This window comes from Lingula anatina, chromosome 6, assembly GCF_051362555.1.
Source record: "Lingula anatina isolate TDL-2025a chromosome 6, LinAna3.0, whole genome shotgun sequence".
NCBI lineage: Eukaryota > Metazoa > Brachiopoda > Lingulata > Lingulida > Lingulidae > Lingula > Lingula anatina.
In genome coordinates this window covers 2436317-2457309 of record NC_141772.1, presented here as the reverse complement: position 1 = coordinate 2457309, position 20993 = coordinate 2436317, and the positions used below count along the sequence as shown (strand labels likewise).

Below are 20993 nucleotides of genomic sequence, written 5' to 3'. Positions count from 1 at the left end.
CCTATATATTTGCTAGACGTCCATTCAGTCACCGCCGGTATTACTTGTTCACACCCATCGTGAATCACGAACAATTTTAAAAAGCGTGGAAGAAATAACAAGGTGCGTTTTTTTGAAAATTTATGTGTGCATGCATTAATAAAATTTCATGGTGGTTAAAAAATAAAATGTAGTGATATCTGACGCGAGTCACAGGGGTCCACCTAGTGGTTTGCTTAGGAATTTCTTTAGCTTGGTATTGCGTCTAGCCCCTTTTAGGCTTCTTCTATATTGGACTTTGGAGGTAGTGTAACGCACATCCTATTTTCTGGTTTCTTGGACTATCTACTTCTTCCTAACATACAACACTCACGTTATCTTAGTTTCATTGTGAGCAAATTCGACGAAGAGACGATGTAACAGGATGCGTTGTCCAAACGGTCCAATGGCAGTTCTCCAAGTCACGAGATTCGTTGAGAGATTGTTTCAACACTTGATGCAGTTTAAGCCCCGAACTGACTGGTCTTTCACCTAAGTTTGTTATAGAAAGGCTGTTCTACGCGTAGGCTACGTTATAATTGCTTTAGAATTTCTACATGTTGCAGTCCCGCGTAAAGTTGGCAATAGAACTCCCACGTATACCTGTAGTATATAGCTAGTTACGGCAACGTGTAAAGTTCGTTTTGAATAGAATCTTCAGACTGCGGTTCCGAGCGTAAGGTTTGCTTACAAAGTAGAATTTCCACGTCCACGGAGTTAGCTTTAGAATATCTACAGACTGAGATCCCGTATACAGTTCATTTAAAACTTCTGCAGGATTGTGTCCTTGTAGAGTAAAATTTGTTTTTGAGGCTCGTTTCTTGTATCTCCAGCTTGGAATTCCGCACAGACTGTGTTGAAGAATTTCTACAGACTTGGATGCTACACTGGTAACTGCTCTTAAAATTTTAAATTCTACATGCTGAAAGTTGGATTCAGTATTGCACTTAGTTTTGGTTTCTTTAAACCAGCACTTACTTTAGCAGGTTGAATTCCCTACCTTACCCACCTTTAATCATAGTTATAATATGAAATTGCAAACATATTTTTATCAAAAAAGTACCCACTCTCCAGAACGGAGGAAGTGTTTGCCTATTTTATTCTTTTCTCCAATAAATTGTCAGACAAACAAGTTATTTTAAACTGATAGCTTTCTGCTTCGAAATTTAAGTGAATTCAACAATATAAAAATTCAGCGCCATAATTTCAGTAAGGAAAAATCAGAAATTTATGATTAAAAACAGTTTTAATTTTGCAAACTTTATATTGTAAAGTGTGCAATTACGTACTTAATAGATCAAGTAAGTAAAACGAATGACTAATTGCAAGAGGAAAAATAAGATGGTCGTTTCGTGTGATTTTTTTCTAGAATCTAAAAAAAAAATAATAAAACGACGAACTTTGTTGGCGCTGTGGAATGTTTTCCAGGAGAATCGTTTGGAATTGCACACAGTCTAGCGACTAAGCGTATCTATCAAGAGGGATTTTGGGGGGATTCAGATGGGAGTGACCTGAAAAGTTCTTCCTGGCCAATAGAGTCAAAAATACGGTGCAAATACGTCACAGTGATGAGTTTATGACAATCCTTTCTTGTCATATCACTTTAAATCTTTAGCTCAGAGGCAATGTTTCTATTTTCATTTTCTCCTTTTTTAATTTCATTTACTTATTTATCATTATTATCACTATTATTATTTGTGTGTAGGTCTCTCCTGCCAACCGAATATTTGTTGAGCTTTACGCTCAAAATTGTTAAACAAATGCTCAAATATATATATATATATATATATATATATATATATATATATATATATATATATATATATGAATACATGCACAGTATATAGTAAATCATTTATTGAAGAGGACAGTTTACAGAGTTGACATTTACTACGAAATATTTTTTCCAAAATATTTTTTCTTCGGTTTTTCCTTTTTGTTTCTACTAATACATGAAAACAGATGTTTTTAAATCGTATTTTAATAACTTTTAGCAGTCTCTTCAGCGTCATTGTGACATCAGTTGTTTGAATACCTCTTATCAACAGAGCATCACAAAAATACATACGATTGGTTTTAAGTATTAGCAAAAAGCATCAGTATATCCAGTGCAACAAAAATATCCTAAAACAGTCCTTTTCAAATTAGTTATATTCGGTCTAATACGTTATGCCGCCCCTTCCCCAGCCTTAAACAATATCACTCCAATATAAACGATGTTCACATCAGATATATACTAGCTCTGGGACGTTAACATTAAAATGAACCGATAAAAGCCCGCGGTGATGTATACAACCATATACAACATTGCCTGAAGTGGTAGGCCTACGACACTTGAAATTTAATTTGAAGAAAATGATTTATTTTGCATTTTAAGCATCTCTCGCTGGTTAAATTTAGGCTAACCACACGTGCGTGTATGTAAAACATTGATTGTACCACAGTGGGGGAGCTATCTGGTTCTTTGTCTGGTCCCCCTCTTCCACCCCTGGGTTGCAGGGGTCGCTGGGAATCCTCTACAATCAGCATGCCTCTGACGTCACCAGTTTCACCCTGAGGCTCAGAGGATGCTGGGGATTCCTATGTTATATCTAAGATATCAACCTGCCTTTACCGTCTCCAGCATGAGGAAATGTATGCTGATAAAAGTAGGGAGTTTTCTGCGACTTCTGAAACTCAGGGTACGCATCCATATTTTATAATATACAGAAAGCATCAGGAGAATTAGATAAAAATACAAGCCACGGTTGACGTAAAATGCATTAAAACCTGTAATGTAGATTGTTATGAATGGTGTCGCAAACGCCAAATACAAGGAAAACAGTTAAGGACATAGGGGCGAATTGTTGGAGCCAAATAATCCATGAAATGAATTTTTATTGCATTTCCGTTACGAGGTCAAATTCGCCATTCAAATTCATTCACTTAAATTTCTGTCGCACAAGCTTTTTCAGAATATTTAGAAAATTAGGAGGATTAAAAGGTAATTTTTTCTCTTTTCGCCTCTCCGCCAGCCCCCCACTGCGAAGATGCTCTTGGGAAAATTACAAGTTAAGAAAATGATTTCTTTCATTTTAAGAAAAATTCAAGGTATGTTACAGTTTCTTCGCGGGCTACGGATCAGTAGGCCCTATTTTTGACCTAGAACGGAAGGGGGGGGGGGCTATCACCATCCACTCACCCCCGTATTCACCTAAACGTGCTTAGTTTTCAATATCTTTTATTAATCTTTGACACTTTGTCTTCCATGCATTAGATCATGTCCACCTCTCAAAATATAAACCGCCTTGCGCAATCTCAGATTTTTATGGTTCTATTTCGCAACATAAAACCGTTTTCTGTTTGCATATTTAGGTCATATCATGATTATCAATCACACAACTCAAAGTTAGGCCTACATGTATCGCCTGTTGTCTTTCATTTACTAAATTCTATCCTTTTTCTATCCTTTCGGTCCTTTCTCTCGGTGCCAGGAAACGCAGCAAATGGTAGGACATTCCAAACCCAAGGTATTCTTTACTAACGCAACCAACCAATTCCGACAGAAATAGACCGTTGCGCTATCACTGACAGCGAGACCACTGAACGGAGAACTGCCCATATGAAGTTGCAGTAATGTGGCAGCTGTGTCAAATCACACCTAACACATTCTATACTCGAGCAAAACGATCACAACCAGTTCCATCAAGGGAATTCTAGCTACGCACAGCATATGACCTGAACTAAATCCCTCACTGATATTAACACCAGTCAATAACGCATCTAATAACATATATTGATTTGTAACAGTGCTATATTTGACCCAAGGCTACGTAATTATTCTAGATCTTTGAGTTCTGATCCTGTCGTGACGTCCGTACATGATAAACGGATATTAAACAACGGACCATAAAATAATATATATCACGAAAACGTAAAAGGCCTATCCTTTGCAGTGTAAGTACCGTTATGAATATTAAACGACACCATAAATGTCCATCTTTTCCGTGACATTGACCACAGGGCATTGGGTACAGTTTCCTCAGTTGATTTTATTTATCTTTATCTCTGTTTACAAAACACTGAGCAATATATGCGCCGGTAACAACTACTTACTTCAGCATCATTTTCTTTTAAAAGCATAATTAAATTCACAATTTTCTAGAAGATATGATGCTATATCACTTCCACTCTAAAGATATAAAAGACTATATACGTTTAAATGAAAACAGTACCGGGAGAAAATATATGCATCAAACAGGTTATTTTCTCTTTCATTGTTATTCAGTGAAACAAACACTACAGGGAAATCCTGACACTGTTGACGAAATAATTAGGATAAAAATGTTCCCAGTCTTATCTCCAAGCAACGCAGGTAAACAGGAATCAAATGTTCAACGGGAGAACAGTTAAACAGGAATTAAATTAGTTGACGTCAAAGTATATAATATTACTGACTAGCACTGCTCTTTGGCTACAAAGTCGTGTGCTGCAAATTCAAATTGGGTAGGCTTGCTTGTGAACAGCATGCGTGACTCGAACAGTCAGTGATTGGACCGCCCAACTTTGTTAACTATTCTCTAAGGCTTATTAAGAAACAAATAAGGCACTCCTTGAGGACAGAAAATATTATTTCAAAATTAAGATAAGTGGTTATTATTTTTGTTTTGCTGATGTAAACGCAGAAGGTGCGGTTGTATAGAAGAAAAATGAAAACGTCCGTGGCTACAATGTCTTCTTTTATTCAAAATTCATCTTTGCTTTAAGCTTTCGCTTAGGATCAACCTGCGCCAATAATCAACACAATGTATAGCCCAATTTTCTAACGATGGTCGGAGCCCTTAACACCGGATTCAATTAACGAGGATGGTGAAAGTGATCTGGACAAAATCATTCATGACTCATCGTGAGTTCTGCGAACGCGATTGAATCAGTACCAATAAGTTCAATGACACTTACGATAACGTAAGTTTCTGTTATTTTCGATGAAGAGAGCTTTTAAAAATCCCCAGCACTTTCTCTATGCGCTTGAAAGAGGTGGTCATATGGTTTTTACTGATGTGTCTAATTTTAGACCTATCTTTCAGCTATGTTATGGTTGTTTACGGACGTAAACACTTTAGAATAAAAATGACCAGCTTGATTTGTGCGAGAGAGATTAAATTCAGACTTCCCAAATTCAACACTTCGTGATTAAAAAAACCTCGGTGCCAACCCTTGGATCGCACGGCGGCTACATGTACCATAATTCGCCCTCCAGCAGGATCGTAATCGGACAACAAATAAGGAAAAGCAACTATTTCCGCGTGAAAACCACTTGTAAGTACCACTGAGAGTCAGGAGTCAGGTTAATATTTTAATTTGTTTGTCACGGCTGGTGTTAATGTTGCGCAATTATGCTAAATAGACATCTGCGCGTGTTTTGGAAAGAAGAAACCAAGTTGGGGACTGAAATGTGTGTGTGTGTGCGCGCATGTGCATGCTTGCCTGGTCAGCGAGTGGGAGATTAAGTATAAGAAAAGAATATAAACATCAGCTTGATTCATTTAAAATGCAAATTTATTTTCTCATAGGTACAATTATATACGACGCATGGAATATGACTTAGAAATTTCATTAGGCGTCTTATCCGAACCAATCTTTTTCACTTGAATAAGACACTGAACAAAATAAAGAAATATGATAATTAGATAATAAAGACAACTAGAATGGGTGTGAATTCAGGAGGAGCAATACTAAAAAGTAGGGCTTTGGTGATTTCTTTGAACAATATATTGCTACAAAAAAAATCAGAAACACATCCGAAATTTAACTCTAAATTTTCTTAAGTCTAATAAATAAATAAAACCGCCGATGTATTATCAACCTTCAGGCGTCGTGATCGTTTACAATTTTTTTTTTCAAAAACAATTCACTGTCCTAGATCCAAAAACGAACCCAAAACGGCCGTCAACAAATGTAACCCTGACGCACCGGATGATAACAAACGAAACCTGTTTCTTGGTGACTCGACTGCGGTTTGACAGGAAAACCGCACTTTGTCAAGTAGGACATTAGCAGAAGGAACTATATACTAATAACGTTGATTTAAAAAGTGAATAGTTTCTAAAGAAGTTTTTCTTAAAATTTCTATGAGCCATGGCGTTTCGAACCTTTATCAAACGCTCTTGATCACATTAAACGATTATTTTTTTTAAGATTCATCATTTTGCAAGAGACAAGGAAAAACCTGTTTCATCGTATGGTCATGGTCAAACTTCACCTCCACTGCCTGTAAAGCGGTGCACAACACTTAGATGTCTTATTTCAGCAAGAGAAATATAATGTTAAATTATTTTATTGTATCGTTGATATTCATAAAACCGTTGCTTGACGGTGACTTGGCCAGTGAATGTTATTATTCCCTTCCAAAAGGAAAAGAGTCTGTTAGGCTATGAAAGAAAAAAGAAAAGAAACAGAAAATTACAGAAACGTCGCAATGAATTTATTGAAATCTTTAACATGTTTCAGTTTTAACTATCCTCTTAAAGAACTCTCAAGAGAACTAAATTTTAGATATATATTTTATGTATTAGATCAGTGAATTATTGTTTTTATAAATCTGCAAATACGTGCACTTTTCTTTAATTGTCTAAGCCAAATTTACTGTCATGAACAGCTCTAGTGCTTCCCCCCCCCTCCCCGCCTATTTTAAGTTTAGAAAAACATTTAAAATCATTAAAAGGAATAACGCATTATAATGGGTGAGATATAGAGCAAATACGTTGACGCTTTTTTTAATTTTTGAAAAGGAAGGTAAAAGTATTTAAGATAAACGCGTTTTGGAGCCGTACTGTATTTCGTCTAAGGTTTCTCCTACTTAGTGGCAACACTTTCGTTTACTCATGGTTGGATCATGCAATGCTTTATCAATGTCTGACAGCGCTTCTTTACCTGCCTGAAGAAAGACCTGAGAAAAAAAAAGAAAAGAAGAAAATCAAATACGTTGAAGTAAACATATGTTTTGCTATGTGAACACAAGAAGGTCAAAATCTAGATGTGAATAACGCGTTACGTGTTCAGATTACGTGACTTGCGAGAAATAAGGGGCCAAGAACTAGATCTGAAGAGCATTTAGGGTTCAGTTTTTAAGAACATGCGTATGAGCTTATTACCAGGCCATCCTAGACTTCCTCCCCCCCCCCCTCGCCCCCCCCCCCTCATCCCCTCCCCCGTCCAGGACCAGGTAGTAGACTGAATATATTTTTTATCGCAAGTGTTAATTTTAAAATGAAATAACCTGTTTGTACTAAAATTCAGATACCAATATTTTTGCGGTATGATTCTGCCAACGCATTGTAATTTAAGCACTGGATCTTTGCCACGAAGGCGGCCCATTGTAGCAAAGAAATCATTCTTTCTTTACATTTAATCTTGGAGAGCGGATGTTTGTGGCGCGTGGCATCAAAAAATGCAATAGTAAAACAGCCAATCCTAGGTAAAATGATCTACTTTATTCAATATTTAAAATAATATTTTTTATTAAATCCAACAGAGGGACCCCCCCCCCCCCCCCCCCCCCCACCATTACCTGTCTCCCCCGTGTCCTACTGAATAGAGGTCTAACTGTACTGAAAACGCGCTATTTTTTCATGTCATTATCATTTTGATTATTTTTCATTTCAATTTTTGGCTCTCGCAAGTGTTCTCGTGAGTTCTGTTCTGATATCGTGCCTTAATTTTGTAAACATGTCAGGCTCGCAATCCCAGACCAGACTTAAATGTCGTCTCCTGACGCAAAGTTATACCCCATAACACATAAATAACTTTTCCCATTAACACAAATTCTAACACCCAAATATGGTCACAAGTTTTCCGGTTATATTCATATTTAAATTAACAAGGGTGCAATTGTTATCAGAGTAAACAAGTCGGTCCAATGAATGGAATTGTCCCCTAAACTGTGTCGCATATTTGATCTTTAAATAGAAACAGCAAATGGCAAGAGGTCACTGAGCGACATTCCCCAAGTGATTAATCCCTTATATGGAGAATGACGTCAGCCGTTGTTACCACGTGACCCATGACGTTAGCAAGGTGTTCCCCTTCTTCCTGGTACGAAAACAACAAAACTATTTGTGTGCCAGATGATTCATCAGTTAAATTTTTGCCACCAAAGTAGGAGTGTAGGAGTGTAAAAGTTAACAGTCTTATTCCTACCGTCCCAAAGAAAAGACAAGAAAGAAATAAGATCAGGTTAGTGAGTTTTTATGTCACTAGTTGTCGTTAGTCAAAAAATGATAATATGGCGGGAGACAGTTCGATCTTGGATTAGGTCAAATATACGATGGCATCTCTTCAGAACTGCGGCACACCAATGCGTGCACATGCTTAAATATTATACGGATTTCCGGGGGATTTCTGACTACTGAACCCCTGAACTATGGCACCCCAGCGAACTGCTGGCCAATGGCAACATCAGATTCGAGGCAGTTCTGTGAATTTTGATTTGGTTGTGATCAAAACGTCATCGAATCTCTTCCTGGTTTCCTGACCTAATCTCCCCGTCACGTCGTTCACGGCTCATTTTAAACCTCATCATAGGTTGTGTAAGGATTCCGTGTGATTTTACGTTACTATTATTGTTGCTGTTTTCGTCAACCCACGGTGAGAAGGCCGGTGACTAGAAGACCTGAGGTACAGTGAAACTTCCCTCTCCACTTACACGACATCTTGAAATGTACATCACAGGACGGCGACCTACTTTGAGATGGTTGATTAGTTTATTTCCTGATCAAGATTACACTTCTTAACGATTTTCCAGTTGATTGATCCAAGCGATCACCTTCCATATAAGCAGGTTTACGTCAGAGTTGTGAGGATTATTGGCATAATTCAATATGAAATCAATAATATGCAATTTACTTATGACAGTCCAAGCGACAAGTCTGAGAAGATCATGGGGATATTTTTTTATTCGTCTTTACGATTGCAGTGGTATATATTCAACCATCTACTCAAGTAGGAAATTTCGGAGAATTAAAACAATGCCTTTTTTAAGTGAAGATTAATGATCGTGTGTGATTCTTGAAATAATGGTGCACTGTAGTACAATAAGCTTGCCCTGATTTTGTTGAAAAAAAATTCAGTAGAATAGAGTACTGACAAGGAACAGCCTTGTGTACTAGCAAGGCAGGTAATGGAAACATGCTGAAGCACTCCTTTGCAAACCTGAATTGTTCACATTGAAACAATATGAATGAAACAAGTTTTTATGAAGTTTCCCCCGCTGCTTGATGAATCATTTCAAGGGCATTCTAGGACGGCTGCCACATTTTTTTCCACCTAAGTTTATTTACCATGGGAGAGTACAATTTGTACCAAAACTACAAAACTTCTACAGATTAAACCTTCTTCAGATATTTATTTTTTTAAAGCTTTTATTCAAATTTTATTCAAATTCAAGTTGTAATAACCCTACAGTCAATCGAACAATTTATGTAATTTTCAGTATAATTACCTCATTAATAATACTTTCTATACTAACAGTATAATAACAGTACAAACCATTTTCCAAATTATACTCTTTTTATTTTCGCAACCATGCATTTAACTTGTGATCATTTCATAAGCAGAAACAATAGTTTACTCTTGATGATATGCCAGACCAATATCCGGGAGCACACGAAGGAAAACAATTTAGGCCTGGACTTAATTTCAGGATACATGAGTCATATGTTACTACTGCCATACAACTACTACTACCAAGACGGCCGTGTTCACATACTGCTCAGCTTAAACCGTAAATGGTCTGTTTGACATCAAGCTGGCCCAGATGTGACCACGACCTACAGAAGTTTTAAAAATTGCTCCTTTTTATTGTAAATATCAATCTCTTGGTAAAATCATATTTTAGGTATTTTCATTGTGATAGTTAGACTCAAATAGATATGTATTTAAGTATGCATGTTTTAACATTCACAAGTAAATTTGAAGAAAATTAAGGAAAATTTTATTATTTTGTCATTGTGCATCGTTTTGTTTCTTTCAGAAATACTCAAGAAACAATAAACAAAAGCAAGGCTAGGAAGTGGAAAAGAAAACAATATATGTATAATACTGGAATGGAAGGTGAGAATTCATTATTTTCTATAGCCCTTTTTCAGGTGACGTCATTCACCTTGTTGAACAATATGTATCGAAATAGCTACTTGGATTTCCTCGCTTAGATTTCCTCAAGTTTCTGATGATGTGTCATTTATTTACTGTTGATATCAGAAATGGCAACAGGAAATGGTAACACATCTCCCCCCCCCCCATCCCCTGCTCAAATTATCAGGGTCATCAAAAGGGGTGAAGATAATAACTAAAAGATACTTAATGACCCCCTCTATGAAAGTACTCCTCCCCCCCCTCCCTTCCCCCCCTCATGACAAGTGTCAAGTATGAACTTCTTTGGGGTCCACACGGAAATAAGTATTTGTCATACTGGTGGTTTATATGGTCAGTAATGGCATTGTCTAAGACACCAGTTAATATTGAAGAAGGATGCATTAGCTAAATAGCCATTTGACTAATTAATCACAATTTGCACTGAATGTTTATTCTCTCTCTCCATTTGGTTGATGACTCATGTTTAATATGACATCAGCAAAAAGTTATATGGATATTTACATTGATATGAATCATATTATTGAATTTTGTATGAAAATATTACCTAGTCTACATCAGTAACCACAGTTGACATATTTGGACGTGGTAGAACTGCCAAAGGCAGAGATTAAGTTCAGTGGGTCTGAAAAGGTTATCAAGTTTATTGCCACCAGGGGGGGAGGAACAATATACTTAATGTAGAGGTAGCCCAAGCACTGAGGCAACAAACACCGAATACTTCAGGAATTTCACCAACGCCACAAACTACATACCACTCAAACAATGGACTTGCTACTAAATGTCACCTAAGACTTCACTCAATCCAAAACACCCTTTAACAGATCCAGGCATTTTAAACACACACACAAAGTGAGTGCCTGGGACACTGCCAACATCCATGATTTGGGGCCTAGTTGTTTGACTCACCAGAGGGAGACACTGTCTGGTCATTATCAAGCCAACTATCTGTTTGAAACACAAAAAGAGAAATTAATAAATATTTTATCAAAGTACTCTTTGAATCAAAAACATATTATTAATCAATCAAAAATAATGACTACATTTTTACCACTTTTCTAAGAAAGAAAGCATTATGTGAAATATTGATGGTTTTTCAACCAGCAAGGGTGAGCCTTGTCTGGATGAATATAAAGCCGAGAAGTCTTCAGGGCAAACACCATATAATGGCTACCCTGAATTCTTCTTTGATGGGAGCTCAGCCCCGGCAAGGGAGCATTAATGTTACTGTTGACATATTAATATCCTTACTTTTGGGCAAGGCCTGGTAATTTGTTAGCTACAATAACTGGCCCCTAGATCACATAGAATTTCAAGCATTTTTGGAGCCTAATCTGTCTTGTACTTAAAAAAAGAAAAAGAAAAAAAGATGAGTTTTTATCATGAAAATGTTGTTTATCATATAAATGTAATAATAAAACTAACACATGTGCAAGCTTGACTGCAAAAAAAAAAAAAAAAAAAAAAAAACTAGTTTGCAATTAGGAGATAAGTGGTTGGAATATTCGTGCCCCTAGGGGGATGCAGCATTTTATGATCAGAATAAAAAAGCACTAAATTTTCAACCTGCACAAAAGTTAACATTTGTGTTTTGCTTCTTAAAGTAATGTAATTGTTGTGGGCCTGGAAAAATGGATAATGTTACAGTCACTTGGAGTGCACTTGTGTGGAGTGTAGAGGAAGAAGTACAACTTACTCTGAGTTTTCATCTTGGTTTTGTCTTACGATTATTGTAAAGATAGTGAAAGGTTGATTCCACAGAGTCTTCTCTCCTTCTCCTTGCTGGCAAACACATTTGCTAAAATTCTAACCATGAGTGGGTGATTATTACATGTAGTAATTCAATATCAGAGAGAGAGAAAGAAAAAATGCAAGTTGTTTTGAAATGTGTTGATTAAAGTAATTGGCTTAAACTTTATATATAAAAACTGCCTAAGATCTAAGGTAGTCAGTAGTTGATATTGTGTAATTTATTTCCAGATTTGTCGCGGTATTCTGCATCCCCGGCAACAGACAGCAATTGTTCCTCAACATTTGAGCCAGCAGCAAAGCGCCAGAAAGTCGAACATTATGACTCCTCCGAGCTACTCTCCTCATCTTCTATTGTGAAAAAAGGTAAATAATATTTTTAAATTATGCCCTTAGATTTTCTATTCTGTCAGTTCTTAAGTTTAAGAATTGTTCACAACCAACCTTGACTCATTCAGACAGTGTTTTAAGGATTCTCCTCAATCAGTTTAGCCAAATGTTAGGTCTGGTCTCAGAGAAAGGGAATGTTTTAGAAAAATTTGATAACTCCATACCCTGTACAAGGTTTGTTGACAAATAACACTTAAGGATACCAAGTGTATAAGTCCGTAAGGCTTGTGTGAAAATAAGAGATAATAATCCAACAGCAAATTTAATTACAGTTTAGTAAATTATTACTAAAACATGCATGCAACAAAATTGTTCATTAGTAGATAAGCCAAGTCTATGTAAATAGGTAAAGATAATCTCAGCAAAAAATAAAGAAAATAGATAAACAGACAGCTTTGTCACAATAAATGATCAAAATAATTTTCATTTAGTTAATTGCCTTTGGAATTGCATGCTCATTTGTATGAAGATAAACCATACTTGTGAACTGTTCAGTGAGATTAAGGAAATTTAGAGGTGCTACTGTAATCAGCAATATGAATATTTCATTTGATCATAACACCTGTGATAGAACAAAACCAGTAATTAACTTTTTATGTCAAGAGACAGGTATGAACAGATATCCTCATACTGCAGACTGTCTGACAGTCATTACTCGCTTTTCGAACAACATGGATTTATGATATTACCACCAAAATATGTTCATTTTCCAGTTCTTCTACTGCTATCTTATATTTCAAAAATTTGAAGAAAATGTTTTGTGAAATTAGATTTGTGTCAGAAAGTTAACTGTTGTAAGTGTCTGAAAATCTTGAGTCTTGAAATGTAAAATGATAGAAAAAGTAAGGCATTTAGAAATTCAGAGTAATTACCATACTTGGCCTAATGAAAAAATTATCTCACTTGTTGCTCTGGTTTGTAGGACTTGTGGCCATGGACACATTTAAATCTATAATTAGAAAGAGAGATGAAGATAATATGCTTTTGATAATGGACTAAGAAAGGAGCTAGATAGCTCACTGTCTGTCTGTTTGACTGTCTCTTTTTTTGTGTGAAAATTGTGAAGGATGACATCTAGTGAAATATTCTTAGTTCAGAATAAGTGCATTTTGTTTCAGTCATGTGCATGTGTGTTTTTTGTGTGTATTTTGGAAAGGTAGGGGCAGTTATAAAAAAGTCATCTCCCTGGATGCATTTTAGCAAAGTGCATTGACTGGTATACCTATCACATGCTAATTTGCAAGAAAAGACCATATTGATTGGTTCTCATATGCAACATATTAAAATTACATATGGGAGAGAGGATTGGGGGGGGGGGGGGGTTGGAGCAAAACTGAGTGCACAGACTCATATAGTTAAAGGACTTCCAATAGGATATATATGTGTTGCCATCCACTTGACACAACTCTTTGTGTTGTTTGATTAATACATGTACTACTGTTAAAATATTCAACGGAGAAATCTAATATTGAGGCTGGTTAGAGAGACGTAATTACTAGTATTTGCGTCAATGTATAACGTGTGCAGGGTGTGATGTTTGTTATGAGCAGACTCTGTTACGGTTGTCAGAATCATTATATGTCGTTATCTCCCTCATTATCACCTTGTATAATCACATGTAGAGCTCAGGTGTGAAATGAACTTTTGCCAACTGCGTGAGATGATTTACTTTGGCTTAAGAGCTAGAGAGAATATTGTTTGTTTTTTTTATTTTCAATTTTTTTCCTGTTTTTCTCAGTTATCTGTTAATTGTTGCATACTTTTAAGTTTGTTTAAACTAGAGCATGCAAAAATGACCTCAAGGCCAGTATTTTATTAGGACTGGATAACACGTAGTTAACAGCTTTGGTGGCGTGTCCATTCTGTACATTGCCTAAAGGCAGAGGTTTTTAAACCATCCTCCACTGAAGTATTATGATATATTAAGTGGGGTAAAACATGTGCTTTCACAGGCCTGATAAGTCGAAAGGGCAATTAAGTGCAAAAATGATAAGTGCCATTGGCTGCATGGAAAGATTTGCAGTACAATTAGAATATTCAGAATATATAGTAATTCACGAATACTCTTGAGGAAAACTAAGGCACTTGAATTCTTCTTCCTTGTCCCAAGAAAGACTACTAGTGATTTTGTCACATAAGACTGTAATACATACATAGCTATGTCATAACACTGCAGATTATAATAAACACCAACAAGGGCATGACACTATCCAGCACTGGCTGGCTGCTAAGGTTTCAGTTGTAATCACTGTGACATGCAGCAAGGAAGCAGAGGTCCCCTGGTAGGAGTGAATGTGTGCAGCATTCCAGGCTGCCCTGGGAAGGTACCAGTCAGCTCTGCATACACAATAGGGGCTGGCTGAAGAAGAGATGGAATCACACTTTAAAAAGGGGGCCCTTGGAGACAAACTGCTGGAGGGAGGGGGGGGGCATGGGTCATTAATCATCCATATCCAGGTTTGTTGTGACGTTCACTATGTGCCCCGAGCATGTATACTCTGTGATGGGTATTAGATAGCCATCTTATCACAGGTAATGCTGTGACTCGGTGCCCCGTGACATGGATAATGAGATAAGTCTAGGGAGCTCATCTACATACCTGGAGGGGGGAAATTAATTTCACAGTTGTGCACAAAACACTACCTTCACCTACAGTTAGTGACAGAAGTCATTTAACACTTGGCCATAAGGACAACACATGGTTATTTCTCAGTGGGCTTTTACCCCTTTAACTAGACTGTCACTGCACTTGAATCTTGGTCAGGGAGCTCAGTTACAACACACAGGTAGGAGTATCCTGTTTGTGTGTTTATGCCCAGTGATATTTGGCAAATATTTATGCCACATTGGAAGACAGGCAACAGAAAATTTGTAGTCACTGAACGTCTTGGACATTAAATACCTTGGGCACTGCATTGGTCACTGGATACCTGAATAGGACAAGTTAACAGTGGGGACTGACCACTTGTGAGGGGCGGCCCGAGTCACCATGCTGTCCACGGAGAATTTATTTCATCATTCTCTTCTTTTGAGGAGTTTGGAAGAACGACATGGTAGAATACCACATATCCCTCCACCCATTTATACAGGGAGTTCGCTAATTGACAATTGTATTATGGACCCTTTGAAAGGTATGTTGTTATTGAGGAAGGAGGTGAGGCAAGGTAAAGAGATTAGGTGTAGGATAGGCTTAATCTGGAATGGATTGTGACCAGATGTGGGTGTGGGTGGACATAGAACACACACACACACACACACACACACACACACACACACACAGAGAGAGAGAGAGAGAGAGAGAGAGACAGAGAGTGAGTGTTTGTGTTTATCATCTTCAAAACTCATTATGCATACTTTGGAGTCCACTAATGTCTTTCGGGAGGCTATAACATGCAAACAAATATTTGGATATGATGTAACAAACTTAGGTATGCGACTGTGTACTTAAAACATTCAAATGCCTTTGAAGATTCCTTTAACTTTGCCATTGTGGTTGATGCAGGTGTGTTGTGAGGGACCGGGGGATGGGGAGGGGGGGGGGGGATAAGGAAATAAATGAGACCAGCACACAGACAAAAAACTTTACCATATGGAAGGACACTTAGCGAATGTGACACATTGTATAAAAAGGCGCTGTCATTTGTAAACTTGGGCAGATCATAGATACGCGAATGTGAAAGTTGTGAAAACTTTTTAGAAACTTATTGGGTTCTACAGGTATGTTTTGCAGGCGATTCTTCGTGCATTTTTCACACCTAAATTGCATGTTGATGTGCATGCCCTGAAGCCTCATGATCCAAGCCCACATTGCTGATTTTATGGGGCATATCAAAATGGGAAACATTATATATTTAGAATACTAAAAAGCTATGAAGATTTCATTTCCTGAATGGGGGCTGTGTGGTTTACAAGGTTTTCATCATAATGTCATTTTCCACATTGGAGATTAGTTTGTTTATCATTTTCTTTTTCAAAGTTCAGTGTCCTCAAACAGGTAACTGTTTTTAAGGTGATGTTGTTATGTGCATTATTACAGCTCATGAAATGGAGAGGTTGATTAGGATCAGCAATTGATATGCATCAGAGCAGCAATAAGTGGAACAATGGAGTAAAAGCATGCTACCAGTGGCATGATCCATGGCAGCCATCAAAGCTAACAATCTGGCATTTAAAAGCTCAGCCGAGTTTCATCAAGATTGTTTTGGTGATACATAACTTGAAAGCACCAGTGTCATGATAGACCAGAGTGGTGTGTAGATAGAATACGTCTCTGAAGACTCCTCGTTATATCTTGTCACGTACTGCTTGATAAGTCCTAAATCAGCTGATGAATAATTCGGACATTTTCAGACTGATAACTAATGAAAGTCATGATGTACATAATTTGGGATTTTCAGGTACATTTGTGGTTCAGATAAGCCAGTCCTTTCATGGTGTGGAAAATGTAGGGGTTTTTGATACATATATAGATAGTCTGACGATAATGCTGGCCACAGAGTGAGTAATAAAAGATTCCGTGGGCATTAGGAGCCTTGATATTGATAAGCTGAGATGGATACCGTTGATGAATTGGTATTTTTAGTTACGGTGTTTCTTTGATAGCATACAGAGGTTATTGAGTGTTTTCATGCAATATTTATATGTCAGCTGTAATATATTGCACAGAGAAGATATTGTCTTGCCATGCTGTCAGATTTTAATGGTGGTTGTATTTTATTCTGAATCATTCCCCCCACTCCAAGATCATGATTGAAATATATTCTTGGTTTCTGCAATTAGCCTACAGTTTGTCTTTATGTTTTTGGAAATATAATAAGTAAAATGATGAGTGTTCCAAAGAGCCATATTTAACTCATACACAAATGAAAACTCAATACTTTTTTCACGCCGCATTTCATATATGCCGTACCACAGACAGACTTTAGTGCAATGTGAATAATATTACCCAGTGTGGTGAAGGGGAAAAAAACTTGCACCCGGAAAACATGTGATTTATGCATCGCAACTTGAAATGAATAATTAAGGTCCCTTTGCGACCTCCTATTTATAGCCTTGATGTCAAACCCGGGTCTGACGGAGGCCACATATGTGTGACCTCAAGCCCAGGTCTTTCTCTGTGGGAATTGCGCCTGTTGGGAAGAAGTCTTAACTGAGTTAACCGTCGTCATCTATTGATTTTGTGACAAGTTCCGGCTTCTGTGCCTGTGTACTGAGCCAGACTGGTGGGGTTAAGTTGAAGGTCAGCTCTTATGGGTATTCTGGAGTGAACTCTGTTAATGTACGGAATTATGGTCCTGGGAGTTTGGCAGGGGACCTGGGGGTGGGGGGGTTGGGGGGGGGGGTAAATGAGTCTCTGAGGTGGGTTTGCTGTTCTTGTCAGTTGTAGGACAAGAATAAACCTGCCCACTCTTCTCCCACACACAAGAATTATAGTTCATCACTTATATGTTAGATATGACACAATAACTGCTCTGCATTTACCAGTCCTGGATTACGTGGAAACTTTAATCTCTAAGAGTAAGAAAATCTGACAGTTATCAATGCCATCTTTATTACGATGCCTTGTGTAACTGATACTTGTGGTAATATTATATATATATTATACATATGTGTGATACCTGGATTATAGTGAATCATGTAATTATGTTATTGTATTTCTCTCTATTCAGGTATGGATTCCAACATCACACTCTGGCAGTTTCTTCTGGAGTTATTATTAAGTGGCCAGCACAACGACATAATTCAGTGGACTGGGAATGAGGGAGAATTTAAACTGCTTAATGCTGAAGAAGTGGCCAAATTGTGGGGCCTCCGCAAAAACAAGCAGAACATGAATTACGACAAACTTAGCCGTGCTCTCCGATACTACTACGACAAGAACATCATCAAGAAGGTGATGGGACAGAAATTTGTGTATAAATTTGTATCGTTTCCCGAGACGATAAAAACAGAGAACAAAATTCCTTTCAAAGTGAAGATGGAGAGCTTGGCAACAGAAGGATTTCGATCCCTTCCAGGTTTCATGACATTCCGTCCATACGATATTAAACAGAATCTTACAAAGCAACAGCCACAGATCCCAACGCCTGTGTCACAATGGCAGACATCGCCCTCACCGATCGTGTCGCAACCAGCTACGTACATGCACGTGCCAACGCCAGTGCGCAACTTCAGCACGGCCAACAATGAGATTAAGTTCACTGAAGTAAAGTTCACTCCTAACATGGAGATGAAGTATCTTCCACAGCAGCCGCAGTACAGGAGCAGCCCTCAGCCCGTGGCCCAGCCACAGCGTTCCTTGAACACAACTCCACAGCCTGCACAACAGATGGCGCCTCCATCCAACACTCCATCACCAAAGCCACCATCTGCTGCGCCTTCACCAGCACGTGCTGTTCCGTCACCAGCACGTAATTCGCCATCTCCTGCGCGGATGCCAGTGCAGTCCATAGCAGCCTCTCAGCCTGTGGCGCCCTCTCCTCTACTGTCATCACAGCCACAGTGTGCTAAAACGAGTCAGAGCAATGCCTCAACATCAGTTAATCGCCCCAAGCCACAGCCAATTGAAATCCCCAAGACAAGCATTCCCAGCTTCCCAATGTACAGCCCACGCCACCCTCTGCAGAGTTTAACAACTCCACTCCTATTGGCTAGTCCTCTACAGAGAACTCCATATGGGCCAATCACATTCTGGAGCTCATTGAGTCCAGTGACATCAACACTGAGCCCCAGATTTAATTCTCCGACTCAGTTCAACTTCCCTGGATTTGTCAACGGACATGTGGCGCTGTCTCCAGTAGTGACTGGCCAGCCATTTACATCAGCATTTGAAAACTTGGGATCACCATTGTTTGTGTCGTCTCCAATGCCTGTCAGTTGACGCCAGGCTTCGCATTCAAACTTGCACTCTACTGCTAGCTTGAATGCCCTTGGACTTGACTATGGTAGTCAAAGACTTGAGACTCCCAACCAAATTTTTGTGAATTCCTCTCATCAGGGTGCTGAGAGTCACCAATTTAGACGACAGAGCTACAGTCGGTAGCAGTAACACAACAGTTGTTATGCACTTTGTTGAAACCAAATATGTACAGGACATGTGAACTGCAGTAATGTTTTTCTTTTTAGTCTTGGTGTTTTTTGTATTGTTAGATGAGCAAGTTTCATGTGCTAAATGTCAAAACTTATCCTTTAACTAATTTGGAAACTTGTATTGTTTCTCTCATTGTACAAGAGACCTGACGCTTTTAAACTCAACACTTGTATGGATGCCTTTTAGTGCTTCATTTTGCTTCTTTTTTTTTTTTTTTGTATGTTTGGAAGATTACAGAGCTTAGCTTCTTAAGTGGTCCAGGGGTGAATTTTGCTTTTGGACATTTGCCTGCAATTCTTTGATGGTAGTTTGGGTAATAAAAGTCAGTTTTATAGAAAGTTAAACTCTTTTTTTTTTAAGGAAACATTCTTCATTTTAAAAACATGCTGAGAACTGCTTGCTTCCAGCTGTTGAATTTGACTGCATTTTTGCATATTTTAAATTTTTTCGAAATTTTATTTCTGACAATAATGAGAGGTCTTAAGATCTTTTATTTCTTGGCTGTACCCCTCATTGCATTTTGACAATTAGTATGCAATTTATATAGCATTTATTTCTCAAAAGGGACCTGATAAGGCATAGATTAGACCAGTCCAGTGTTTCAGACTGGAGGCAAAGATAGCATATTTTGGTCACCACAAGAAATGATAATTTCCATTTGATTGTTGTACTTAAAAGCATTTGTATTCAGATAAATGCAAATGGTCATTATTTGATAGAGTTTTGTATGATCATTGTACATATATGTAGACTAAGGGGAAATATCAGATTTCTATTTTTGTACTAAAATGGCCAGTTGTGTAATTAAATGGCTTTTTAGCTTAGATTAAGGATATTTCAAATATGATTCAATGGTGCTGAGAACTGTATCTACTGGATGAGCGAGACAGATCAACAAGAAACATGTAAATACCAGTAGGCACTGTACTGTGGATCTCACAGCAGGTCACAAGACACTGATGCTCTTTTTAAATTTTTGACCATTGTCCTTAAAAAACATCACTTAATTGTGAGCTTTTTGGCAAAATTCCAGAATTTTATTTCACTCAATTCATGTTAATTATCAATTTTAAAGTAATTTGTTTATTCATGGTTTATTTTGTGTACTCCAGTCATGTTGTTTAGTTATAAGGACCTTGCTATGGCAAGGGTCGGATGTACTGTTATCTTCCCGTATTGTGAAGATTGTACATATGTACATGTATATTTATTTATTAAGACCAAATTTGTGAAATATATTTCATCATTTTTTTACCAAATAAAAAATATATATACATATATATAAAAGCGACCTCATATCTTTTTTTCTCTTTTTGAAGCAAGTATCATAACATGGGCGCAAAGATTTAGCGATACAGAAATTATATTTGTTACATTCAAATAATTCGGGGAGAAAAAAGGGCTAATCTCCAGCATTTCCCAACATAAAAGGTACAAGTACCCTTGATCCTCTGAGAAGCCCTGGTGTGTCGTCATAACAAACCTAAGAAAATCACGTTTGGATACAGCTAAGTAAGGCAGGCTCGTAGCCAGCAAGTTCAAGGGGGGGCGTCTTTTTTCCGAAAAAGTGGACCTTTTACCATCAAAACTTTGCGTACCTTGATCAATTTTTACCCCG

At 37.7% G+C, this 20993-nt stretch overlaps 1 protein-coding gene and 1 long non-coding RNA gene across 5 annotated transcripts; one reads left to right on the top strand and one right to left on the bottom strand.

The window, feature by feature from the left end:
- Nucleotides 1–5538: 5538 nt before the first annotated feature.
- On the bottom strand, nucleotides 5539–7168 carry LOC147760991 (uncharacterized). The gene is made up of 2 exons (XR_015334944.1): nucleotides 6831–7168; nucleotides 5539–6428 (listed from the first exon to the last, which is right to left on the bottom strand). It is a non-coding gene; the product is annotated as an uncharacterized LOC147760991 (long non-coding RNA).
- Nucleotides 7169–8043: 875 nt separating this feature from the next.
- Nucleotides 8044–20666, top strand: LOC106162179 (uncharacterized). 4 transcript variants are annotated; one of them, XM_087014703.1, is made up of 4 exons: nucleotides 8044–8232; nucleotides 10028–10107; nucleotides 12127–12261; nucleotides 17955–20666. In XM_087014703.1, the coding sequence occupies exons 2-4, from the start codon at nucleotides 10086–10088 to the stop codon at nucleotides 19163–19165; spliced, it is 1368 nt and encodes a 455-aa protein (XP_086870829.1). In that variant the 5' UTR covers nucleotides 8044–8232; nucleotides 10028–10085; the 3' UTR covers nucleotides 19166–20666. The 4 variants fall into 4 exon arrangements, with proteins under 4 accessions (XP_086870829.1, XP_086870830.1, XP_086870831.1 ...); XM_087014704.1 differs by lacking the exon at nucleotides 8044–8232 and adding an exon at nucleotides 8291–8673; XM_087014705.1 differs by lacking the exon at nucleotides 8044–8232 and adding an exon at nucleotides 8699–9857.
- The last annotated feature ends 327 nt before the right edge of the window (nucleotides 20667–20993 follow it).